Below are 26,867 nucleotides of genomic sequence, written 5' to 3' on the forward strand. Positions count from 1 at the left end.
ACATGCCATGTGGCCTTTAACCAATGACCTCCTCGTTCTGGCTGCTGTTACCACCTGCTTGATTCCCTGGTTCAAATTCTGAAGAGAGAGTGGATGAACAGATGAATACACAGGTCTGACTGGCCCCACTCATTGCTTTTCACTCCAGGACAATCCATAGGATTGGCTGTGCTAGAAGCAGATGCCAGTCGTCCTCTGGCCAGAGGGCCAGACTCCCAAGACAAGGTACATGGCCGTATAGGAGAGAGAGGTCAGAGAAGAGCTGGTGGAAAAGGCTGTGGGGTTGAGACCTAAGGATGGGCATGGGTTTGCCAGGACATGGAGGGTGCAGGGAGAATTCCAGACACTTACGCTTAAGAGAATAGGCCCTTCGGGGGCAGGCAGGAAGCAGTATGGTATTGCTGGACTAAAACCTGTGGCAGGGGCAGTGGCTGCCCAGGGGAGGCGGCCAGGTCTCTGAGGGTTTTGTCTGCCAGGCTGAGGGGCTGCCCTTACTGTGTGGGCTGGAGAGCCAGGGAAAGGTGAAGACTGGCAGTGCTTTGGAGGCCGATTGCAGAGATCTGAAGCTGGGCAACAGGAGACACTTGTCCCCACTTCCTTGGCTCTGAATTCCCTGAAGCCAAAGTCTGGATTGACTTCAAGGCCTGGCTGGAAAAGGGAGAAAGGAAGGAGAGAAGGTTCCAGAAGAGGAAGAGAAGTGTTGATACACAGAAGACACAACTGGGCCAGGAACTTTTATTGTGAGAACGTTCTTTTGAAAAGGATCCTTTTTCAAAGGCCTCTTGTGTTTGCAGCCCTTAGAAAGCGAATTCTGAGAATTATTTCAGCCTGATTAAGCTCGCTGGTATCTCAAAATACTGAAATATTATAATTACAAACAATAATAAAAAAATATGTAATTACAAACAATACCAAACTGCAAAATAAGCATAAGAAAAGTCCCACGAAGTTCTGATTTTGCTACTTTTTCAATTCCAAATTCTTTCCCTAGGAAGTTTGGTGCTGAGCCTGGCCTGTGGTGGGGAAGGAGGCCTGGGGCACAGCCACTGGACCTGCCTCTGGGATCTGGACCTGATGCCCAGCGAGTAGCCCACAGGTTGCGTCGCCCACAGGTTGCGTCCCCCACTGGAACACCCCTGGGAACCCGGGTGGGAGCAGCGGGTACAGGGGCCAGTGCAGAGTCGGGGCTTGGACCATCAGGCCTAGACCAGCACAGTGAGGCACATTCATTCATACACAGGAGTTGGATTTGCATTCTGAAAAGGTAGCACACATGACAGACCCGTGGGCAACCTGGCAGTGGCCGGGAAACCTGGCAGTGGCCATGCCACAGAGGGAGGCCCAGGCTGCAGCTGCTGAAAGGGACTCATGCCCCTCCTGGCTGTGCCAACTGAGGCCCCTCACGCTGCTGTGTGCCAGAGTTAGTTAAGAAGACACTGGAAGGCTGGGTGCGGTGGCTCACCCCTGTAATCCCAGCATTTGGGAGGCCAAGGTGGACGGATCACGAGGTCAAGAGATTAAGACCATCCTGCCAACATAGTGAAACCCTGTCTCTACTAAAAATACAAAAACTAGCTGGGCGTGGTGGCACACACTTGTAGTCCCTGCTACTCAGGAAGCTGAGGCAGGAGAATCACTTGAACCCAGGAGGCAGAGGTTACAGTGAGCTGAGATCATGCCACCGTACTACAGCCTGGTGACAGAGCAAGACTGTCTCAAAAAAATTTAAAAAAAAACAAAAAGACACTGGAAGTAGGAAGATTTCTGTTCTATATCAGGACTTTCTTTGGAAACGAGGTAGATTCCTTTTGTTCTGTGGAAACCCAGGATTAACATCACCTGAGTGAGGGTGACAAGGTTAGTGAGGATGCTTGCACAGTCTGAGAAATGAATGGACTGTTTTGCATCAGTCCCTTCCCCTTTACCAATTTTAAAAATTTAAGGGGGAGAAAATATTTCAGCATGAGACTGAAATATTTTCAGTTCCTGAGGAAAATAACACTATTCCTCCATCCTTAGTATTCACTTAAACAAATGTTTTGCTAAAACCTTATTAAAAACTTTAAGCCCACCCAGGCACGGAAGGCTTTGCTTTTACAGCAGCTAAGGTATGTTTTCATTACCCCATGAGTGATGCTAATGCATTGTAAATAGTTCTTTATTATGAGTTTATGTAGTGCTTGGTGCCTAAAATAAATTTCATTTAAATATTTAAAATAACTGCTGAATATAAGCAATTTATTCTGATTATTGATAAAATAACATTCACATTCAAACCTATAAATCTGAGAAATCACTATTCCATATACACAGGAGGCCACAGTCAGTAGTCTAATAGTGCTGCTTACCAGAGTAGTGTAAACTTCTTTCAGAATCAGGGAACAATTCTAGATCACCCATGGTGAGAAGTAAGTGCTCTTCTCTTAGGCCACCGACACTTCCGATTGGGTCTTGACATCCCACCTATGGGCTGGTGTGTGCAACTCTCATTTCTACTTCCCTCCCCAGTTTTAAGAGTCACTGCGTCACACAAAAGTTGCAGCATTGGCCAGGCACGGTGGCTCATGTCTGTAATCCCAACACTTTGGGAGGCCAAGGCAGGTGGATCACGATGTCAGGAGTTCAAGACCAGCCTGGCCAATGTGGTGAAACTCTGTCTCTACTAAATATACAAAAATTAGCCAGGCATGATGGCACGTGCCTGTAATCCCAGCTACTCAGGAGGCTGAGGCAGAGAATTGCTTGAACCCGGGAGGTGGAGCTTGCAGTGAGCCGAAATCGCACCACTGCACCCCAGCCTGGGCGACAGAGCGAGACTGTCTCAAAAAAACAAAAAGAAAAAAAAAAAAAGCTGCAGCATCCCACACAAGACCCTGCTGATCTTCTGGGCTGTTATGTGGCCCGTCTACCAGCACCCTGTTAGTGTGCTTTTCAATAGGTCTTAGCCTCACCCACTTTATTCAAGCCTACTGTGGCAGGTACCTTTGTCGAACTTGAGCCTAACCATCCCACTGGCCAGGGTCCTGCTCATCGCTGTCCTCCTCAGAGCCAGCAGACACCCTCTTGATTCTCTGGAGTGCGGCCTTGATGCTCCTCTCAAGGTCACTAGTGCGTCTGTTGCTAGTTGGTTTGCTGCTGAGGTTTTGGCCAAGATCAGGGTGAACTTTCTTCAGTTTGACCCCTTGCCTTATGGCAGCCAGAATGTGCTCATTGATTGAGGCGTGGGGAGGGCGCACCGTTGGCACTTCCACCTTCCGGAGAGGAGCTCTGCCATGCCTTAGGGAGGCCAACACTTCATCCATAGATCCTGAAATTGAGTAAGCAGAGCTAGTACCATCAAGAAAACACATTCCCTTCCCAGAACATTATTGCTATGAAATTGTTAAATCTCACATCAGTTAACACCATGACTTAAACAAACAATCACTTCGTTAAGCAAATGCCTTGATTACCTGCTAACAATAAGCCTCCTGGTTGAATCCAGGATAGCTGAATAGCTCATGTTTTAGCTTAACCACTTTTCTTTCTGCTAACTTCTTCAAATCCGTAGCCACTGACAGGAACAGGCATGCACAACTTTTGTTAGAATTACTGTTTTTCAAGACAAATGTGATCTGTCCCTCCCATCCTGAAGAGAGTTACGGAAGCCTGGGGTGGAATAGTCTCACCCACTGTACATGACCTCTGAAGGATACCTCTGAAGCTGTATCTCCTTCATTACCCTGTCCAGCTAAAAATCTTTTTAAAAAAATTTTATCCTGCTCAATTTAACTTCAGTCTTGGCTATTAGTCAGTGATGACTCATTCTATGACAATGAAGTGAGTAGGTTTCTACACATGAAAAGGCTTAAAATAAAACTTCAACCGGCAACTCAATGAACTGCCACCGGAGGGGTGGCACTGGCACATTTTTCTATATATAATGTGTTTAATTCCACCTACATTACCCTGAGGTGGCTTACATACTTTATTTTTGAGTATGTGAAATGCTGTCAAAACACAAATTAGATCAGAGCTTCAAGGTGTTAGTGAGGAGAAGCTATTTTTCACTCTGGCACCTGGAGACCCCTGAGAGGGTAAAATCTTTTATCGCCCACTGGAGACAGGCCTGACTGTGGCCACTCATTTAGAGATCTTCCAGGTAAGGCTTCAAGATTAATAATCAATTCTAGTTCAGGACTGAAAGGCCATGCTGTGGCTAACAAAAGGCTATTTTGCTTTGGATTTAAACCTATACCTCCTTATTACAATTTCCTTCTGGGGGTAATGAGACAGGTTTCACAATCAAGGGCATTCTCTGGTGCAAATTCACACTTTCTTTTTCTTTCCTGTGATTTAGCAGTGTTTGTGAGTTGAACAGAACTTCCCAAAACCATGTGCATTAAATCTGGGATGGGAATGTGGCACCCCACAAAGATCTACCCACTTCCAAAGTCTGATCTAGACACAGCCATGCAAACTCTTTACTTTTCGTTCACAGGACAGTTGTTGCAAACCCTATGGAAACAGGCCATTGGGTCTCCACCTAGTATTTGGACATTTTCATTTGTACCTGGTTCTAGGTACAGTGAAGCTCTGAACTCAGAATAGCCAGATTGCTCAATTAACCAGAATCAGTTTGGAACTGTTATATCATTCATAACACCTAATACAGTAACCTTGCACAGTTTAGGTGGAGGTGCTTAAGCATACTTTTAAAAACAAATTTACATAAATTTTGTTAGGATATTCTAAAGTGCACACACACACACACCAAAGCAATAGGCTCCAAGTCTAGGCAGATTCAGGCCATTCTCCTCAAAACTTAATGTCTAAAGCCATAATTCGAATTCTGAGAACTATAGCCCTATTAAAGAAATTGTCAAGAGCATTCAGTGTACTGCACTTGCCAAGACAAGTGGCCCACTTCTTTCTGATCCATTACACTTTAGAAAGACTTCCAACAGTAAGGGTTCCCAGTGTGCTAGTCAGTCTGCAAGAACAGCCTTCTGCATTCTGGCTAATATGCTTCTACAGTAATTTCCAACCAGTATTCTGCTTAAAATACAAAAACTGGATTCTGTAAAGGACTCAGAGATGCAACAGTAAGCATAGTTTAAAACCGTATTGAAAAGTATTCCAATGGCAGAAATCAAATACATACTGAAGTCTTAAGAAACTTCAAATAGGTTGATACTTTAACCACCTCAGAAATCCCAAGTCATGTGATCATTAAATGTATAGAGATGGTTTCTTCAAACTGAATTAACATTTATGAAACCAGATTTAGGCAATACTATACTAACTTTGCAATGAAAGAATAATGATACTCAAGGCAGCGAATACTGGAATATTTTAAGGCTACAGAGAATTATAAAAATGATTTCCATTTGAAGATGATGGCTTCTGAAGCTAGAATGCTTCAACAGCTTAACAACTCATGGGGGAGCAGGGACAGAATTCCAGTGGATTACCTGGACATGGAAAACTTTCCAAGGAGTCACGTGGTCTCTCAGCAGGTGATTCACACACTAGAGGAAGTGGCTGGTCATCTTTCACTGGAGCCCGGAAGCCTAAGTTCTGATGAGTTGCAGCTTGAGAGGATGAGGACAGAGCAGGGAGAGGAGGCGGTGGGGGTAGGGGTGGGGGTGGTGGTGGAGGAGGAGGAGGAGGTGGTGGCAGTGACAATTCCTCACTGGATGTGGAATGTGTTTGATCACCAACTGGAACAAAAACCTGGACAGGGATATTTCCATGACAGTCTTGACACTTGGGGCTTTTCACGTTACCAGCTTCCGATAGGGGAACGCCTCTAGTTTTCCTAGAGGACGAGTGAATTACTGACACAGCCTGGGAAGCTGGCAAGCATGTCTGCTGGGAAAGGTCGCCTGGCAGGTTTGGAGCCACAGGTTCTGAGCCAGAGGTGTTTCGGACAGATTGAGCTAGGCGTTTCTGAAAATGAAAAACCATGGTGAGGAATCTGCCACAAGTTCAAACCATCAAAATGCTGAAACTTTCTAGAAATCTATAAACACATGCGTTTCTATGCATGGATGGTCTAATTCACAAAGTGGCTCCTTCTTGTTTGTACAGCCATCCTTGCTACCAAAGCCATTTTTCATGGATTAAAAGATAAGCATTTATATCCTTTGATCAAGTATTACCTTCTCTATAGTAAAATGAAGATACGAAAGCATACATATAGAGGAAAATAGTCATCAATTTTTAGTATGGAAAATTAGAAATGCTAAAATACAAATAATAGGATATTAGTTGAAAAAAGTGTGACAAATCTATTCAAAATATTAAGTAGCCGGCAAAAGAGCAAGACTCTGTCTCAAAAAAAAAAAAAAGCCATAAAAAGTGAAATAGTACAACGCCTGAAACATCTGAAAAAATCAGATGATACAGTGTTCAGTGAAAACCAGATATAAAATATGTATTATGATTAAAAATGAGAAAAGTTCTATAAAAAATGCCAGCACAGTGGACATCCAAGTGGCAGCTATAACAAAGCCTGTGGATATTTCTTTTCTCTTACTTTTAGGCTTAGAGTTAATTTCATAATTAAGAAAATGTAAATTGAAAAAGTTCTGGTCTTTCAGGTATTCATTTGATAAAGAAAAACCTAGCCCTACAAAGAGCTAATCTTGAGAGGAGGTCCCTAAAGAAGGCACTGATTAGCCAATGAAACATAAAATGTAATACTATGAACTCATTAAAATGAACTAGCTCTATACATATTAACATGAATATATCTCAAAAACCTAAAAAGAAACTGGCAAAGGATGCATTCAATATGACCCTATTAATGCAAACACACACACACCATGCAATCCATGATAAACTCAAGGAGTATTTCCATTTCCCTTACATTCTGCTCCTTTCAGGACAAATAGCAACATGGCAACAAGCCCCCAAACCTCCCTGATGCAGACACAGCCATGCAGCTGCCGTCCTGCAGCCTTCTGTCAGAGAGCATGCCAGCAGAATTCGAATCCCAGAAACTGGGCCAGAGGGCTAAACGCCAGTGCTCACCCAACTGATCTCCATCCAACTGATCAGGTCATGCCTGATGGGGTTCCCTGAACCACCCAAAGATGCTTTCTGTGGCATCCCGGCTGCAGCATGTCACTGTGACTCTGGACTGTTAAGTTCTACCTTTATTTTTTTGTAGAGACAGGGTCTCACTGTATTGCCCAGGCTGGTCTCAAACTCCTGGGTTCAAGCAATCCGCCTGCCTCAGCTTCCAAAAGTGCTAGGATTACAGACTTGAGCCATGGCGCCTGGCCGAGTTCTGCCTTATACTGCACAGGCATTCTGTCCACCCACGATAAATTAAATCCTTTACCTCACACAGCCCTTCAGATATTCAAAAAACTTCCTTGATCTCAACAGATACCATGTATCACATGATTTTATTTCTAGTTTTCTCCCTCTCCTACTTCCTCCCTTCCAAATGTGCTCAAATTGGCTATGTCCCCTTTAAGGGTGGCACTTCTTGGTAAACACAGAACTCCCTTATTCTACACAGGACGCCACTGTCCATACATGCCAAAAGCCCACAAGCTTTTGTCACAACAGGTGGCTCATTAAGCTGAAGGAAACTGAATTCTCAAATTCTTTTACCCAAAATTTAAGCCACACAGACTTTCCTGTCACCCCATGCAAGCGCATACCTCCATACGAGCTTTTTTGGACTAGAAAACCAGTAATGTATCGCAATTTTGGGTGAACTTGTTAGCATTTAACTAATTGTTCCTGTTGGTCGTTGGGAGCTTAGGAGGCCTGATTCTGTCATTTTAAATCTGCCTACCCCTCCCATTTTCATATCACCCACACATGAAAAAGTAATATTCTGTATTGCCAAACAATTCCTTGATCTGAGTGAGGGCTGAGGAGACGGTCTGGCTGCCCTTGGATCCCTTCCTCTATACTGACTCCATTCTGTTCATCGAAACTCTCTTGGTGATGGCGACCAGCCAGTTCCTCTCCAGCTCACTGGCTCTGCATTTATCTAGTATTCATGCAGCTCCTTCAATTCATGCTTTCCACTGCAGTTCACACCCAGGCCCCGATCCAGGGCAGTCACATCAGAATTTCTGTGGGTGGGGCTGGGCCTTAGTACTTAGAAGCAGCTCTCCAGAGGATCTGGATGTGTTGCCCAAGCTGAGAAGCCCTGTGTGGCCCTGGAGTAAGACCTGGCTTCAATTCCTGCTGTTTAACCTTGAACTAAGTTGTGTAACCAACTATTCTGAACCTTGGTAACTCATTTGTAAAGTGGTGATGAAACTATCTCACAAGGCTGTTTCAAGAACTAAGTGAGAGTGAATGTGAAGTGCCTAGCATGGTGCCGGGTATATGAAAGGCATCAGATACCTATTCCAGAATCTTTTCTGGGACAAAGTGGGTTGTTTCCTTTTCTGGGGCTACAACAAACTTGGGTCTTTGTGATGGGGCTAGGGAATGAAGGCAGGTCTATGTTTTATAGTCAGTAAATTCAATGATATTAAGCCCCTATTTACTTTTTTTTTTTTTTTTGGAGACAGAAGAATCTCACTCTGTTGTTCATGCTGGAGCACAGTGGTGCAAGTTTGGCTCACTGTAACCTCCGCCTCCCAGGCTCAAATGATTCTTGTGCGTCAGCCTCGCAAGCAGCTGGGACTACAGGCATGCACCACCATGCCCGGCTAATTTTTGTATTTTCAGTAGAGATGGGGTTTCACCACGTTGCCCAGCCTGGTCTCAAACTCATAGCCTCAAGCAATCTGCCTGCCTCAGCCTCCCAAAGTGCTAGGATTACAGGCGTGAGCCACCGTGCCTGACTCCCTACTTATATTGTTTTAAAAAACCTATTTACCTTTAGATAAATGTTTGAGGTGATGGATATGCTAATTACCCTGATTTGATCATTACACATTATATACCTGTATCAAAATATCACACTATACCTCATAAATATGTACAGTTATTATGTGTCAATTAAAAATAATAAAAGCAAAAAATTATTTTTTGAATCTTCATAGCAGCTTTTTTTAATTAAAGGAATTTATCTCTAATAATAAAGTCAAGAAATAGGAAAAAAATTACAGACTCAGGATCATTTTGTGGAGGAAATACAAATGTAGGCCTGTAACAGAGGGCATAAAAAATAACATTATCCTCATAAGTATATACTTTAAAAAAAAAAAAAAAGAAAAAGGAAAGTTGTAGATATAAAAAAAAAAAAACCCATTTTACCTTTAACAGGGCACTTTCACTACACTTATATCACAATGCTGCCTGGATAACATTTTAAAGAACTGTTTATTACAAATGAGGGGAAATGCCAGCTAAATCAAGGGAGTTGAACAGTTTTCAGTTTTCCCTGCCAATCTAAACCACCAGTGCCAGTTAGGACTACTCAGTCAGGAGTGCAGAGCAGGAACCCAAGCGTGTTGTGATGTCAAAAACAGTAATTATTTTATATCATGGGTTTTGAATCACTGATATTCTATTTTTGTTGTTTTTTACTGATATACCAGAAATAATGGTATTTTTTAAATGTTCACGTTCTGCATGACCTGTTCTTAATACTTTATACTTTCCTCTTTTTTAGGGTGGTCTTCATTTATTTCCCCAGAAGTGTAGATGAGGTGACTTTTTATAGAACTTACATCTTTAAATGCTCTCAATCGTTGGAGTGTTTTTTGACGTTCTTGGTTGATCCATTCTTTTTTCTTTTGCTCCTCTTCTTTTATCTTGTCTCTTTTCTATATTTAAACAAATGTATATTTCTAAATTGCTCAACATTACAAAAAATGTCTCGTACCCCAACATTACCACCCCAAAGCTGCACCCAGGCTGCAGGCCTGGAGGCAAATGGCTGACAGCTGCAGGTCCAGGGCAGCGCAATTCCAGTTTCCACAAGTCTAGGCCTACATGTCACGCTACACAAACACAGAACATTTTCCTTCAGAGGAGACTCACCATCTGAATACTGTGATGCTGACGAGAGTATCTTATGCTTTCTTCAGCCTGTTGCAATCTGAGCCGATGATTTTCTTTGCACTGATCCTGGTGGAATAATACAAATCACCTACATGGTTTTTAATGTTACCCTGGTATAGCATAAAAGGTTAAAAGAAAAAAGCACTGCCCAGTTCTGGTGTGGCCCAATGGTACTGTCTCCTCCACAGTCTATGATGAGGGTTGCCTGGCTGCTTGTGGAAATAATTTGTTCCCAGCAGAGTGCTTTAAGAGATGAAAAATAATCCACCAACCCATGAGAGGACATATAGGAAGCCCCCACTCTTAAATGGGATGTGTCCCAACAATGTTTTAATGTGATTGTTTTAAACACATTTCCCCATAACATTATAAATACTAATTACATTTCCAAGCGTACCTACAAAAGCAGAGCAACCTACAAATACCTAAAAAATTATAACTGTGTTTCACTTGTGCTTAACCACTCACTATACCAATATATAATAGGCTATATGTACATAAGATCCTTAATCTATGTAAAAAATAATACAGTAATACTCACAGATAATACTAACCCTTACTGAGTAGGTTTTAGCCTCAATGCCAAGTACTTTTCATGCCTTATACTACTTTATCCTCGCATGAAATTTGTATTATTACCACTATTGTCCTTTTTTTTTTTTTTTGAGACTGAGTTTCGCTCTTGTTGCCCAGGCTGGAGTGCAATGGTGCGATCTGAGCCCACTGCAACCTCTGCCTCCCAGGTTCAAGCAATTCTCCTGCCTCAGCCTCCCAAGTAGCTGGGATTACGGGTGCTGTGCCGGCCTATCATCCTCTTTTAAAAGATGAGAAAACTGTAAGCTCAAAAGAGATTTAAGTAATTTGCCTAAGGTCACATGGCTACCTAAGTGGCCAGGCTGTGATCTGAACCCAAGTTGAGAGCTCACCTCAACTACCATTCTATTAACCGAGTGCTTTCCAATTCCAACATTTCCAGAATCAGTGGAAAGAGCTCCTCTAAATGGGGTGGGGGAGTGATTATATCTTTAGAGTGAAGGTTACTGCTCCAAGTCTGGATAAGAGAAGGCATAGGAGCATTTTATATATATACACATATAACACTGCCAAGGAGGTAGAGGCATCTCTTCATCCACAGCACCATGGAAGTGCCAAAGGAGACTCCTGGGTTCATGGGTTTTCTGAAATGTGGAGCAAAGGGCAAATGCCTGTATATCTTCAAATCCTCTGAATAACAGTTCCTAAATCCAGAAGTACAATTCTTAAACATGAGCATATAAAGAATATACTCTTCTAACAAAGTTTTTTATTTTTATTTTTTATTAGAGACAGGGTCTTGTTCTGTCACCCCGGCTGAAGTGCAGTGGTACAATCATAGCTCACTGAAGCCTCGACCTCCTGGCCTCAAGCGATCTTCCTGCTTCAGCCTCTTGAGTAGCTGGGACTATAGGTGCGCACCACAGAGATGAGGTCTCACTGTATTGTCCCTGGTCTCAAACTTCTGGTCTTAAGTGATTCGCCCACCTCAGCCTCCCAAAGTGCTGGGATTACAGGCATGAACCACAGCACCTAGCCAAGTTTTTTTTTAACTATTTGTATTTAGATGGAAGAGTAATTAACATTTTTGTAAGCTACAAAAGTCACAATTTTCATGTTTTCTTAATTCTAATTAGAATAGTAGGCCGGGCACAGTGGCTCACACCTGTAATCCCAGAACTTTGGGAGGCTGAGGCAGGTGGATTGCTTGAGGTCAGGAATTCAAGACCAGTCTGACCAACATGGTGAAACCCCATCTCTACTAAAAATAAAAAATTAGCCGAATGTGGCCGGGCACTGTGGCTCACGCCTGTAATCCCAGCACTTTGGGAGGCCGAGGCGGGTGGATCACCTGAAGTCAGGAGTTCAAGACCAGCCTGGCAAACATGGTGAAACCCCATCTCTATTAAAAATAGAAAAATTAGCCAGGTGTGGTGACGTGCACCTGTAATCCTAGCTACTCTAGGGCTGAGGCAGGAGAATCACTTGAACTCTGGAGACAGAGGTTGCAGTGAGCCGAGATCACGCCACTGCACTCCAGCCTGGCGACAGAACGAGACTCCATCTCAAAAAAAAAAAAAAAAAAAGCCAGATGTGGTGGCAGGCGCCTGTAATCCCAGCTACGTGGGAGGCTGAGGCAGGAGGCTCGCTTGAACCCGGGAGGCGGAGGTTGCAGCGAGCCGAGATCGCGCCACTGCACTTTAGACTGGGAGACAGAGCGAGACTCCGTCTGTCTCAAAAAAAAAAAAAAAAAAAAAGAGAAAAGTATAGTAAATATGAGTAAATACATATAAAAGTCTGTATAAAAATGATATATAGAAGCTTCCTTTTCTGCTGGAAAAAATTAAATTTCTTAGTGTTATCTTTTTATGTATTCATGGATTTTTAAAAATTAAGAAAAAAATCACCAAATATAAGGTCTGAGGTGAGCTGAATATTATCTGTAATTGTTTTGTGTACTCAATAATTTACAGTAAAATATATTTAGAATGTTATAGTTGGTTATTAGAAATAGAGTTTCTACCTATTGTGGTTTTTAAAGTACCTGTGGTCCAGCGGCGATGGCTCACACCTGTAATCCCAGCACTTTGGGAGGCCAAGGTGGGCGGATCACTTGAGGTCAGGAGTTCAAGACCAGCCTAGCCAACATGGCAAAACCCTGTCTCTACAAAATATACAAAAATTAGCTGGTCGTGGTGGCACATGCCTGTAAACCCAGCTACTTGGCAGGCTAAGGCACGAGAATCGCTTGAACCTAGGAGGCAGAAGTTGCAATGAGCCAACATCATGCCTCTGCACTCCAGCCTGGGTGACAGAGCAAGACTCTGTCTCAAAAAAATAAAAATAAAGTGTCTGTGTATGCAATGGGCATTCAACAAATAGTTGTTGAATGAATAAATTAAAACCTTGAGATTTGCTAAATGCTTAAATCCTAAAAGAAAAAAAATATTTTTAAGAAAAACATTTAAAAGCATTTTAACTATAGTCATGGATAAGTACATAAGTACATAAGCCATGGATAAGTACAGAAAAGTAATCACTGTGTTGGTAAAAACCTTATTTCAGTACCTCTTTATCCTTCATACAAGAATAAATTTCTGGAAGAGAAAATAAAAGAAAGCCGCTCTGAGCGTATCTACCTTTCTACTCCGGAGAGAGGCTCTTTTGGCACAGATCCTGCCCCGTTTAGACTCCAGCTGCTGGCACTGCCTTCTGAGTTCTTTCACTTCCAAATTCTTATCATCCTGCAGCCCCACCACACAGTCAATGACTTTAAGTTCCTCTGGACTTTCACATGGATCGTAATAGACAACTTCATTCTGTTTCTCTAAAAATGTATTAATGATTGTTTAAAACACATTTTATTATTTTTAAAAATGCAATGAATTTTTTTAAATGTAAGGAAAATAAAGATCACTTGTAATCCCACCACTGAGCACTATTAACACATATAAAAAATATACGTGTATATATACATGACTATATACATGTGTGTAAGTAGCATGTGTGTATATACATGTAAGTAGTGTATGCATGTATATATACATGTATATATAGACATACATATATACACATGCACACATACACACACATACTACTTATATAGCTACACATATCAATGGAGTTCTAAAAGAACATTTTCCATGGGATGGAAATAAATTTTTAGGCCAGGTACAGTGGCTCACGCCTGTAATCCTAGCACTTTGGGAGGCCAAGGCAGGCAGAACACCTGAGGTCAGGAGTTCAAGACCAGCCTGGCCCACATGGCAAAACCCCGTCTCTACTAAAAATACAAAAATTAGTTGGGCACAGTGGTGTGTGCCTATAATCCTAGCTACCTGGGAGGCTGAGGCAGGGGAACAGCATGAACCTGGGAGGCAGAGGTTGCAGTGAGCCGAGATCGTGCCACTGCACTCCAGCCTGGGCAACAGAGCAAGACTCCATCTCCAAAAATTAAAAAAAATTTTTTAAAGATAAATTTTAATGGCAGCATAGTATTCTCTAATTTAAGCAATCCATGTTGTTAGGCTGTTCCAATGTTCCATTATTGTTCATTTCACTGTGATGAACATCTCTGTATAAATCTTTGTGTACACTTTTTATCACTTCCTTAGCAGACAAAAGGATCTTGATACCCATTGCCAAACTGCACTCCAGAAAGGCAACTTATATTCTACCAGCAATATATTATTAAGATGCCTTAGTCATATTTAATCTTGATTACATATTGATTTTTTTAAAGTCACGCTTACTGTAACAAATTCAAACCCTCCAGAAGTACATAAAATAAACAGTGAAATTTTCTTGCTCCTTCCCCAAACCTTCTGAGTCATTCTCAGAGGAAAAACATTATGAACAATTTGGCATGCGTCCTTCCAGGTTAACTTCTTTTTTTAATGTAATTTTTTCCCTAAATATGTAAAACGCTTATAACCTGAAACTACTGCAAAAAATTGTGAATACTCAGGATTAAACTAAAAGTTCAGGATCTATGTGAAGAACTTTATTAAACTTGGAGGAAATTTAGGAAAAAAGATTTAAATAAATGGAGAGAGACATACCATGTTCTTGGGTAGGAAGATTCAAAATTGCAAAGACCACTATTCTCCCCAAAGTAATCTCTAATTTTAAGCAAAATCACAATCAAAATTCCAACGAGTTTTTGTTTTGAACTTGATTCTAAATTTCATCTGGAAGAATAAAGGAGTGAAAACAGTCAGAAAACTTGTGGAGAAGTAATGGGGGGTTAACTTGCCTTACCAGACCCTAAAATGTGCTTCCAAGGTACAGTCATGGGAACAGTATGGAGCCAGCAGCAGAGCCACTCACAAACTAATGGAGGAGAACAACTCAGAAACAGACCAAAGTCAATCTAATGTTTAGCTTGAGAAATGTTAAACATTTAGGGAAAATGTTTTTAAAATCAGTGATTGGGACTGCTTAACAATTTGAGGGAAAGGTTCAGTTCCTACCACAATCAAAATAAATTCCACCTGGACTAAAGAATTAAATGTTTTAAAAAGCAACATCATAAACATACAAAAAGAAGACATAAGTATATACTGACATAATTTTGGGATAGGAGAATACTGCCCAGACAAAATACTAAAAGCAGAAGCCACAGGGGAAAAAAATTGATAAATGTGACTTCATAAAAATTAAATATTTCTGAAAGGCAAGAAAACGCAAATGACAAGGAGAGATTATTTGCAACATATGACAGAAAACAGAGGATATTATTCCTAATGTGGAAAGGAAATATTCCAAAGAAAAATAGACAAAGACTATGAATAGGCATTTCATAAAATAAGTACAAATGGCTCGTAAACATACAAAATTTTGTTCAATATTCACTCATAATAAACGAAAATTGGAAGACTGTCATTTCCTTTGTCAAGTAAACAAAAATGCAAAAGAATGGCATGAGTCTGGGAAACATACACACTCATATTCTGCTGATGGGAGCATCTTTCTTTTCTCTTTTTTTTTTTTTGGGGACAGAGTCTTACTTTGTCACCCAGACTGGAGTGCAGTGGTGCCATCTCGGCTCACTGCAATCTCCATCTCCCAGGTTCAAGCGATTCTCCTGTCTCAGCCTCCCAGGTAGCTGGGATTAAAGGCGCCCACCATCACGCCCAGCTAATTTTTGTATTTTTAGTAGAGACAGGGTTTCACCACGTTGGCCAAGCTGGTCTTGAACTCCTGACCTCAAGTGATCTGCCCCCTCAGCCTCCCAAAGTGCTGAGATTACAGGTGTGAGCACACCCAACCTGGGAGCATCATTTTAAATGTACAACCTATCTAGAGGGCCATTATGTAGTATGAAATTTGGAAATCAGAAAATAATACAGAGGTGAGGAAAAATGTATCTCAGATGATTATGGTATTGTTATGTATCAAAATGAAAAATATACATTGCCCTTGACTCAGTAATTCCATCCTTAGAAATTTATTCCAAGGAAATAATCTGTCCTATACTCAAAGACATGGGTAAAGGAAAGTTCACTACACTACTGTTCAAAATAGCTGAAATTTGGAAATCATGGTATATCCATAAAATAGAATACTATGCAGCCATTAAAATATTGATACTTTTATTATTCACTGAAATAGAAAGCCAGTTATTATGTATTAAATGAAAAAGACTATTATGCATTGTATGCCTGTGTCAAAATATCTCATGCAACCCATAAATATATATATCTACTATGCACCCATAAAAATTAAAAATTTTTTAAAAAGATGTTACGCACTTGGTTAGTTTTGGTTAAAAATTTATATTTTTCTATATCAGCATATTTTAAAATCTACAAAGTTATAGAGCAAATTGTTACCACTAAGTGTCTCTCTTTTTTTTTTTTCCTTTTTGAGACGGAGTCTTGCTCTGTCGTCCAGGCTGGAGTAGAGTGGCACAATCTTGGCTCACTGAAACTTCCGCCTCCCAGGTTCAAGCCATTCTCCTGCCTCAGCCTCCCAAGTAGCTGGGATTACAGGCACGTGCCACCACACCAGACTTTGTATTTTTAGTGGAGACAGGGTTTAGTATTTTTGTATTTTTAGTAGAGACGGGGTTTCACCATGTTGGCCAGACTGGTCTGAACTCCTAACCTCAAGTGATCCGCCCACCTCAGCCTCCCAAAGTGCTGGGATTATAGGCATGAGCCACTGTGCCCAGCCAACCACTAAGCATGTCTAGATGATGGGATTCGGGTAATAATCATTTTTCTTTCTTTGTTTTGCTATGTGTTAACAATGAATATATTATTTGAATAATAAACCACTGAAGGAAAACTTTAGGAAATTTGCAGATGTTATAAGTTACAAAAAGTAATTGATAATATGGTATTTCCTTAAATTTATAATTTAAACATTGTAATCTATATACTTAAATATAAATTTTACCTTTTATAAGTCTTTTAAGGGAGTCCAACTGTGTAGTAAGCAGTATTTCTTCATTTTTTAATATCTCAAATTTAACTTCATATAGTTCTAACTGAATTTCATAAAATTGTATTTCTAATTCATCTACAACATTTATATTTTTTTCTTGTTCTGGAAGATCTTCCATCTTATTTTCATAGAAAAAAGAAAAATAAGTTAAAATAAATTAGTATGTTAAAAACAAACTTTAGAAGCATTATAGCTATTTTCTATTCCTTGTTCAGCACTAAATATAAAAAAGCAAATAGGAAAGAAACTCATTTCATCTAGTGATGCAAATACTTTATATCATCCTTGAAACAGAGGAAAACATTTAGGTTTTGAGAAACATAAATGGCAATGAGGTATTATTATGTATTGCATATTGGTGTCCCCCCAAATTTCGTATGTTGACACTCTAACTCCTAGTGTGATGTTATTTGGAGGTGGGTCCTTTGGAAGTAATTAAGTTCAGATTATGTCAAAAGGATAGCACCCCCGTCATGGGATTAGTGCCCTTATTAGAAGAGAAAGACAGGGATCATTTTCTTTCTCTCTAAACATACACACAGAAGAAAGGCTGTATGAGCACTCAGTTAAGAAGGCAGCTGTCTACCAGACAGGAAGATGATCTTCACTGGACAGTGAATCTGCAGGCACCTTGATCTTGGACTTCCCCGCCTCCAGAACTGTGAGAAATACATGTCCGTTGTTTAAGCCACCAAATCTGTGATAGTTAATCTTGTTATAGCAGTCTAAGCCAACTAAGACAGGTGTTTACAGTGTTTTCTGCTTTAAAGTCATAAGATCATAGGAAAAAATTTAAGTGACTATGATCCTTCAGTGAAGTATCTCTTTGATTATTTTAAAGTTGTACTGAAAACATTGCTGGATTGATTTTCAAGTACAGTACCCACTTCAATACTGAGCTCGGTGTTACTATAAAGTGAATCCTACAATATGGTATTTTGAAACATTTTAACCAAAGGAAAACTATGTCTAACCTTCCGTAGAAGATGGTGTTGGAATACATGAAGAAAAGAAGCTCTTTAACGATGCCTGGAAAGAAAAGTGCTATCTAAAAATAAAAGTGTCCTTTACTACATGGTCTCACTTATAAGTGGGAGCTAAGTAATGTGTATACACAGACAGTGTGGAATAATAGACACTGGAGACTCAGAACAGTAAGAGGGTGGGAGGGGGGACGAGAAATATTTAATGGGTACAATTACATTATACAGGTGATGATTATACTAAAAGCCCAAACTTCACCACACACAATATATCCATGGAACAAAACTGCACTTGTATCCTTTATTTATACAAAATTTTTAAAAAATAAAAGTGTATTTTTAAAACAAAGTTACATTTATCTTTGTCTTACCTTTCCCTGAATTTCAGCTCTTTTGTGATTTAAACACAACTCTTTCGCTCTCATGAGTTGCAGAGTCTCTCGAGCTAGCATTAGCCTAAGTTTTTCCAGCCTGGGAACTGCTGTGGCCCAGGCAGCCTGGCCAAATCTCTTCGCATCCTGTTCCATTTCTTTCCGCATTACTGTTGGATTATAAAAATAAAATATAATTACACCTCATTAAAAAGGGAAACATTTATCACGAACTAATCCTTTCTTTATTGCCTCCATTCTATCAGCAGAACATCCTTTTTAAAAGAAATTCTGTTTTATTAACTTTTTTATTATTATAAAAATAATACATGGCCCTTGATATAAAATTTTAGGCATTCCATTTTTAAAAAGTAAGTCATGATCTCACCTAGTTGAGGCAACTGCTTCTTATATTTTGGCACACTTGCTTCCATATTGTTTCTATGTCTAGCTAGACAGACAGGCTCATATGGATAGTTTGACCAAAAAACTAGGATCATCATTCTGCTTTATATCTTGTTGATTCTGCACAATATATCAGAAACTCTTGCCACTCATAAAAAAAATCAAGAATCATGCTTAACAGCTACATAGTTTTCTGTTTTATGAATGTACCAAAACTTAAAAAACTGATAGACATTAAGTTGTTTCCTATTTGGTGTTTTTATCAACAATTATTTAAGACTAAAAAAAAGTCCTTCACTCAGCCCACAAGCCCCTGCATGGTTTGACCCCGCCTGTCTTGCCAGCATTTTCCCTCATACCACATTGTCCTACACTCTTTGTGATCTAGCCCTGCAGGTTTTCTTTAAGCTCCTACTTGCCAACTTCCCTCACGCCAGGGGACATTTGCCAGTGCTATTCCTTTTGCCTGGAATACTCCTCACTTTTTTTTTTCTCTCAACTTCCATTTACCCTTCAGATACTGGGACAAGCGCCACTACTCAGAGGCCTTCAGTGACCACCACCCTGATCAAGCCCAATTTCTCTCTCACAGACCCTCAGAGCCGCATGTCTCTCTTCTTTGTGCCATTTATTGTCACTGCCATTTTCCATGTGCTTCAATGAATAATTAAGATTTCTCTCCCTTCACCAGACTGTACAATGTCTCTTAATGCTTGACACTGAATTCTCGGCACCGAGAAAACATAGTGCCTAGTGAGTAAGAGGGACTCAAATGGTATGTGAATAAAATGACAATCAATTACATATATCTTTGTATAGCATTTTTTAAATTATCACCTGCTAATGCTTTTACTGTCTCCTTAAAATAATTCACTGTGATATCTTGAATAGAGACAACAGCTTCTTCAGCCCGTCTGGTCCATTCTTCAGCTTCTTTCTCCAGGGCAACCACCCTTCTAGGACCTAGGTCATCCTCATCCAAGGACTTCTACAGACGAAGGGAAAACTGTCTTAGTAACAGCTAATAGTTATGTAGAGCCATTAGGAAATTGAAAGGAAATCGGTCACATGGATTAACTATACTACTACTCAGTATACTACTACTCAGTCAATTAAATTTTCATTCATTCAGCAGTCCCTTACTGCGTATGAATAAGGTTCTAAGTTGAGCACCACCTGAAGACAAAAGGGCACTCTGGGGCATAAAGGGAAAAAAAAACCCGACTTTCACTTCACATGCCTAGAATAACTTTTTCTAGAGAGGAATGTTGTCAAATTATGCTTCTCTCTAGTAATAATAATACACAATTGTTTAAATAAGGGATCTGTGTTATCAAGCACACAATGTAGGGCCTGGAACAGAGCACTTAAGTGTTAGCTGTTGTTATCATTTCTTTTAGGGATATGTAATATAATCACCTAAAAGAAAATATCTGTATATTCATGCTTATACTAGTATTGGACTGAATGTTTGGGTCCCCCCAAAATGCATATGTTGAAGTCTAAATCTCCAGTGTGATGGTATTTGAAGATGGGGCCTTTGGGAGGTAATTAGGTCATGAGGTGGAGCCCTCAAGAATGGGATTAATGCCCATATAAAAAGAAGAGGAGACATAGGATCTCTCTCTCTCTGCTCTTCACCATATGAAGACACAGCAAGACAGTCCTATACAAATTAAAAAACTGGCCTTCACAATACATTGGATCTGCCAGCACCTTGATCTTAGACTATCCAGCCTCCAGAACTGTGAGAAAAAAAGTTTTGTTGTTTATAAGCCACTAATCTGTGGTACTTTGTTATAACAGCCTGAAGTAAGACATGTGCTGCTATGTCATCCAACTTGCAATTTCTCTTCTAAAAAGCATAAGAAATATGTACAAGTTAGCCGACAAGGAATTACAAATCAAAGCCATAACAAGATACCACTTCACACCCACTAGGATGGCTGTAACCAAAGAGACACACAATAACAAGTGTTGGTGATGATGTGGACAAATTGGAACCCTCATTTACTGCTTTTGGGAATATAAAACGATGCAACCACTTTGGAAAACCATCTGGCAGTCTTTCAAAAGGTTAAACATTGAGTAATCATAGGACCCAGCAATCTTACTCCTCAGTATGTACACAAGAGCTATGAAAACATATGTCTACACAGAAACTTACACACAAACATTCACAGCAGAATTATTCATAGTAGCCAAAAAGTGGAAACAACCCAAATGTCCATCAACTGATGAATAAAATGTGATATAGTCACACAATGAATATTACTCAGCAATAAAAAGAAATGAAATCCTGATATTTGCTACAACATGGATTAGCCTTGAAAACATTGAGATGAGTGAAAGGACCACATATTGAATAATGCTGTTGCTATGTCCAGAGTAGGGAAATCCACAGAGACAGAAAGTAGATTGGTGGTTGCCCAGGGTTCGGAGTGACTAATGGGTACAGGGTTTCTTTTGGAGGTGAAAATGTCCTGAAATTACATAGTAATGATCATTGCACAACTTTGAATATACTAAAAATCACTGAATTATACATCTTTAATCTGTGAATGATATCTTAAAACAGCTGTTACTTAAAGAAAGGAAAAATATAGACAGGGTACGGTGGCTCACGCCTGTAATCCCGGCACTTTGGGAGCCCAAGGTAGGCAGATCACCTGAGGTCGGGAGTTCGAGACCAGCCTGACCAACATGAAGAAACCCCGTCTCTACTAAAAAAATATAAAATTAGCCAGGCATGGTGGCACATGCTTGTAATCCCAGCTACTTGGGAGGCTGAGGCAAGAGAATCGCTTGAATCCAGGAGGCAGAGGTTGAGGTAAGCCAATATTGCACCATTGCACTCCAGCCTGGGCAATAAGAGCAAAACTCCATCTCAAAAAAGAAAAAAGGAAAAATATATGCAAGAAGTAGACTCTCCAAATAATAGACTTTCAAAATAATGAACAGAACAACTTTATCCACAGGTTAGAGTGGCATGAGTTTCATCTAAATGTGATACTATTTTTATAGTACAATCATCTGGCAGGGGTCATGAGATTATATGTGGAAAGATGGCCCAGTGCAGGGCACAGAAATCAAGAGACTTCGTAGGTGTCTTCTGATTCTCATTGTTGAGACCCAAGGCAAGCTATTTAACTCCTCTGGACTCTAGATTCATTTGTAACACTGGAATAAGAATGCCTTTTCTGAATGGCGTCACAAGGTTGTCTGATGGCTCAATGAAGCAAGAGCGATAACAGCATTTACTAAAATTTAAGTTACTGAATTACAATCTAGGGTCCTGCTATTTAAATTTTCATCCTATTTTAAGAAATCTGCATGAGTCCTTAGAGGAAAACAAGCTGAAGCAAATAAACATCACATCAAAAACAATTCATCAGGCCGGCCTCAGTGGCTCATGCTTGTAATCCCAGCACTTTGGGAGGCTGAGACGGGTGGCTCGCTTGAGATCAGGAGTTCAAGACCAGCCTGGCCAACATGATGAAACCCCATCTCTACTAAAAATACAACAGAAGTTAGCTGGGCATGGTGGTGCACATCTGTAATCCCAACTACTCAGGATGCTGAGGCAGAAGAGCTGCTTGAACCTAGAGGAGGTTGCAGTGAGCCAGTATCATGCCACTGTACTCCAGCCTGGCTGACAAAGGGAGACCCTGTCTCAAAAAAAAAAAAATTAATTGCCAGAAAAAACATTTAACTCTTTCAAATCTGTAGGAATCTTAAGCTATTAAGATGACCAACGTAAATGTCTTCATTTTCTATCAATGTTAAATATAAATTCAACATTTAAACATAAGGGTGAACTAGGCATAGTGGCTTACGCCTGTAATGCTATGCTTTGGGAGGCCGAAGTGGGCAGACTGCTTGAGCTCAGGAGTTCGAAACCAACCTGAGAAACATGGCAAAACCTCATCTCTATCAATAAATAAGTAAATAAATAAACATAAGGGCAAATCCAAACAAAAAGAGACTGAACATTAAGTATAAATAAAGAAATAATATATGACAAATGTGAATCTGATAAAATAAAAATTTAAAAAAAAACATACCAAAATATTAAGCTTACATAAAGTTGCAACTTCTCGCATAGCCCTAAATGGCTGCAATAAGTACTGGAAGAAGATGGTTGCCACAGTAACTAATTCCTGGTACGCTTCATCTTCCTCTTGGTACAATTTCATTAATGCTACCATGGTGTTGGCTTTTCCATGTCCTTGAATAACCTAGAAAGCAAATGTGAATAAAGCTCGAATCAGGACAGTATATTTAATACATACCCAACAAACTAAACTAAAGAAACCTTCATGTTCTCAACTTTTAATACATCAATTTTAAATATTGATTAAATAGGAAAATGTTATCATCCTCCATCAAAAATGCCCAATAAAACAAGAATGGTTAAGTAAAGTATGATATATCCATGGCAGAATATTATTACTGTAGTCATTCAGCACTGTGCTTCTGAAGACTGTTCAATAATATGGAGACTTGGCCAGGCACAGTGGCTCACGCCTGTAATCCCAGCACTTTGGAAGGCTGAGGCGGGTGGATCACTTGAGGTCAGGACTTCAAGACCAGACTGACTAACATGGAGAAACCCCGTCTGTACTAAAAATACAGAATTAGCTGGGCGTGGTGGCACACGCCTGTAATCCGAGCTACTGAGGAGGCTGAGGCAGGAGAATCGCTTGAACCTGGGAGGCGGAGGTTGAGGTAAGCGGATATAGCACCATTACACTCCAGCTTGGGCAACAAGAATGAAACTCCATTTCACAAAAAAAAAAAGGAGACTTTTATAATATTAAATGGAGAGGCAGAGTGCAAAACTTAATCTCAACTATGCGCTAAGTATGCAGCGGAAAGGACCCAAAAGAAGGTTTGAGATTGTGGATACTTTTTCATTTGACTTTTCTGACTGTAAAGGTTTTGTGAGGCTGTATTCCTTTTTAAAAGCTCATTAAGGACCACGCCTGGTGGCTCACGCCTGTAATACCAACACTTTGGGAGGCCAAGGCAGGCAGATCATGAGGTCAGGAGATCGAGACCATCCTGGCTAACACAGTGAAACCCTGTCTATACTAAAAATACAAAAAATTAGCCGGGCGTGGTGGCGGGCACCTGTAGTCCCAGCTACTTGGGAGGCTGAGGCAGGAGAACAGCATGAACCCGGGAAGTGGAGCTTGCAGTGAGCCGAGATGGCGCCACTGCACTCCAACCTGGGTGACAGTGGAAGACTCCGTCTTAAATAAAAAAAGAACTCATAAAATATTACAGAGCTGTCTCCAAGTACTTCAGCATGTTGATTCTCTTCATGTCCCAGGTTAATAGTCCCAGTAAGCCCTTAGCAGTGAACTCATTTACAGAGCCTCAACTGTGGTTCCAGTCTCTGCTGGTTACAGCTTCTGGGGCAAGGCAGAAAATAAACTGAACAGTGTATAATCTAGGTGGACTCACTTGGTAGGAAATTATTTTACTCCCGCAAGAAGAGAAATAAAATCAAGTAATATAGATTTTTTTCAACTAATACATTCTTAAATTCTTCTATTTCCATCCTTCTGCTTAAGGAGAAAGTGATCTACTTTCAGCTGTAGTTTTTTATCCAGGTAATAATAATATTATTTTTTTTTTTTAAGTGAAAGCCTCGCTGCACAAAATTAAGACACACACGCAAAAGTAAACTTAAGGCAAGTGATGCATTTCAGCCTTATTTCTTAGACTACTCAGAAAACTTTCAGAGTTAAAACATTCAGCTTCATTTTATATATCCTAGCAATACTAGCAATTGATCTAATTCTAGAATCAATTGCTTTTCTATTCTAAATATAAATATTAAAATTATATATTTGGACATGTTTTGAATTGAAGCTTCTTCCCCTCCCAACCCCTCATTTTTAAGTTCCAAATAAATACGTGAACTACACTAATGTGAACAGCTAGCTCAACAGTATGAACTACATTCATGCTATAGTACCCCAGAGTGAACTTAAATTTGGGAAAACTATAACTTTTCTGATAGTAACTACAGTAAAATACATCATATAAATGTTCGATTTTAAGGAGAAACCACCTATCTCTGTGAGAAACCGAGTGTGTAAAAAACAAGTCTGATTCAAAATGATATCATTTTTCACCTCATATCCTAAGGTGAAAATGATAAAGTTGAAGATCAAACGCTGACTGGCCTGAAACTCCCCTGTGGCTTCCTCATAAAGTGAAATCAACACATGAGAAGTGAGTGTGTAGATATTTACATATAAAACCCACAGTACAAAAATGACCCCACTAACGAGCTCCTTTTATAAAATTATTTTAATTTAGAAAGCTTATTGTATATTTAGCTTAGGCTGAATTCTTCTCTTCACCTCCCCTTCCTCAAAAGAATGCACAGAAAAAAACCATTCAGGTTAATAACAGCAGTGAGCCGAGACTCCAGCCTGACTCTCCTTAGTAAACTGTGAGTGTGGATTTAGAAGGCATATTTTCTCCTAAACCCTTCTATGAACTTGTACTTCCCCATCCCCTTAGGTTCAGTAGGTTTACCACTCAAATAATTACTCTCTCTCAAACTACCTCTTTCAAGCTTAAAAGGGCACTAATGCGGTTATTCCAAACTGATGAATAAAGTTCCCTTTCTGCTGGCTTTCCATTTGACTAAGTATATATTACTTAAAACACTCTATCTCCTAAAAGCCATTTCTTCTATCCCATTCGCGACGTTCCCTCATACACAGACTTAGAATTGCTTACATTTAGTCCGTGTTATTCTTTCCTACATGGATGGGTTGTTTTCAGTTTTGCTTGCAATATTTCTGGCATTTCCCGTTGCAACATCCTGCTCTGCCAGCATCTTCAGGGCAAAGGTTGGGGGCCTAGCCCAGCTCCCAGCTGCAAGTACACTAGGCTCTAACTTCGCTTGTCCTCTCTGCAGGCCCTCCCGGAGCTACCGCCGGTTTCCCGCAGCGGTCCCGCGCAGGTGAGGGCACCGGGGAGCCCGCGGCCTTCTCCGCCCGCCGGCTCCTCCCCGTCAGCCGTCAGCCAGGGCTCTCGGAGCCGGGGGAGCCTCCCACAGGGTCCCAGGCCATGGAAGCGGGGACGAACGCCGGCGGCCCCGCCTCTCTTACCTGGCGCAGCCGCGCGTCCACCTCGACCCACCGCGCGCGCAAGGCCCGCTCCCGGAACTCGCACGGGCTCTCGCAGTCGGCCGCGCCGCCCTCAGCCGGGAAGAGCGCGTCGCGCACTGTGGCGCCGCCGCAGCCGTCGGCCGCCGCGCCCAGGTAGCGCTCCAGCTGCCCGCACAGCTCCTGCAGCGCCGCCTCGCCGGGGTCCGCGCGCGCCGGCCACAGCAGAGCCCACAGCCCCAGCCCCAGACCCCAGGCCCCGCCGCCGCCGCCCACATCCAGCTCCGGCGGCAGCCGCGGGAAGCAGCGCTCCAGAGGCGGCCACAGCGCCGCCAGCTGCCGGTGCGCGCCGCGGAGCCCTGGGGCCGAGAGCAGGCCGGCCCAGCTGGGCGGGGACACGGCTGCCTCGGGCTTGGGCTCGGGCTCGGGCTCGGGCTCGGGCCCCAGCCGGGCCCCCTCGCGCCGCCGTCGCTGCTGCGCGGTGCGGTCGTGACAAGTCACAGCGAACTTGCCCTCCGCTTCGTTCCAAGCCACCAGGAAGCGCAGCCGGTGCCTCTCCGGCTCGGCGAAGAGGCCCTCCCGGACAGGCACCCAGCCCTCTAAGCTGTCGGGCTGCTCGTCTTCCATGGCAGTCGGCGGTAGCGGTCCTAGGGCTCGGCGGGCGAGGGCCTGGCCTGCTCGCACCGCCTGTCACGGGACAGTCCGAACCCGAGCATTTTTCACTGGAATCGAAACCGCGTCAGTGACCCAGCAGCGCCCTGGCCCCCGGCACCTCTAATTGGCTGACCCGGAGGTGGGGCTTACAAGAGGTGTTCGGGGTTGGTTGGGTGACAGACGACAGGGCCAGCGACAACCAATGAAAAGGTGAGACGGTGTCCCTCAGGAGTCAATCATCTCGCAACCCGTTCAGGAGTCTGGGAAATACAGCTCTTGCCTCACCTTTTCCACCCAATACATAAGGACGTTGGAAAAATATCTGTTGAATCGGCGAGTTGTTGTCTTAGTCTCCCACACTAAACTGT

At 41.6% G+C, this 26,867-nt stretch overlaps 1 protein-coding gene across 1 annotated transcript; it reads right to left on the reverse strand.

Moving 5' to 3' along the window:
- Nucleotides 1-2,021: 2,021 nt before the first annotated feature.
- On the reverse strand, nucleotides 2,022-26,867 carry WHAMM (WAS protein homolog associated with actin, golgi membranes and microtubules). Its single transcript, XM_025393091.1, has 10 exons — nucleotides 25,849-26,867; nucleotides 22,777-22,950; nucleotides 19,550-19,700; nucleotides 18,308-18,477; nucleotides 16,906-17,071; nucleotides 13,143-13,330; nucleotides 9,949-10,035; nucleotides 9,636-9,731; nucleotides 5,454-5,931; nucleotides 2,022-3,307 (listed from the first exon to the last, which is right to left on the reverse strand). Exons 1-10 carry the CDS (start codon nucleotides 26,470-26,472, stop codon nucleotides 3,000-3,002), a joined length of 2,442 nt encoding a protein of 813 aa, XP_025248876.1. The 5' UTR covers nucleotides 26,473-26,867; the 3' UTR covers nucleotides 2,022-2,999.

Source organism: Theropithecus gelada, chromosome 7b (genome assembly GCF_003255815.1).
Source record: "Theropithecus gelada isolate Dixy chromosome 7b, Tgel_1.0, whole genome shotgun sequence".
NCBI lineage: Eukaryota > Metazoa > Chordata > Mammalia > Primates > Cercopithecidae > Theropithecus > Theropithecus gelada.

Coding starts and splice junctions, on each gene's coding strand:
- WHAMM (XM_025393091.1), bottom strand. CDS start 26,472: ATGGAAGACGAGCAGCCCGACAGCTTAGAGGGCTGGGTGCCTGTCCGG. Junction 22,951..25,848: donor TGGACGCGCGGCTGCGCCAG/GTAAGAGAGGCG, acceptor TTTGCTTTCTAG/GTTATTCAAGGACATGGAAA. Junction 13,331..16,905: donor CCTTAAAAGACTTATAAAAG/GTAAAATTTATA, acceptor ATACATTTTTAG/AGAAACAGAATGAAGTTGTC.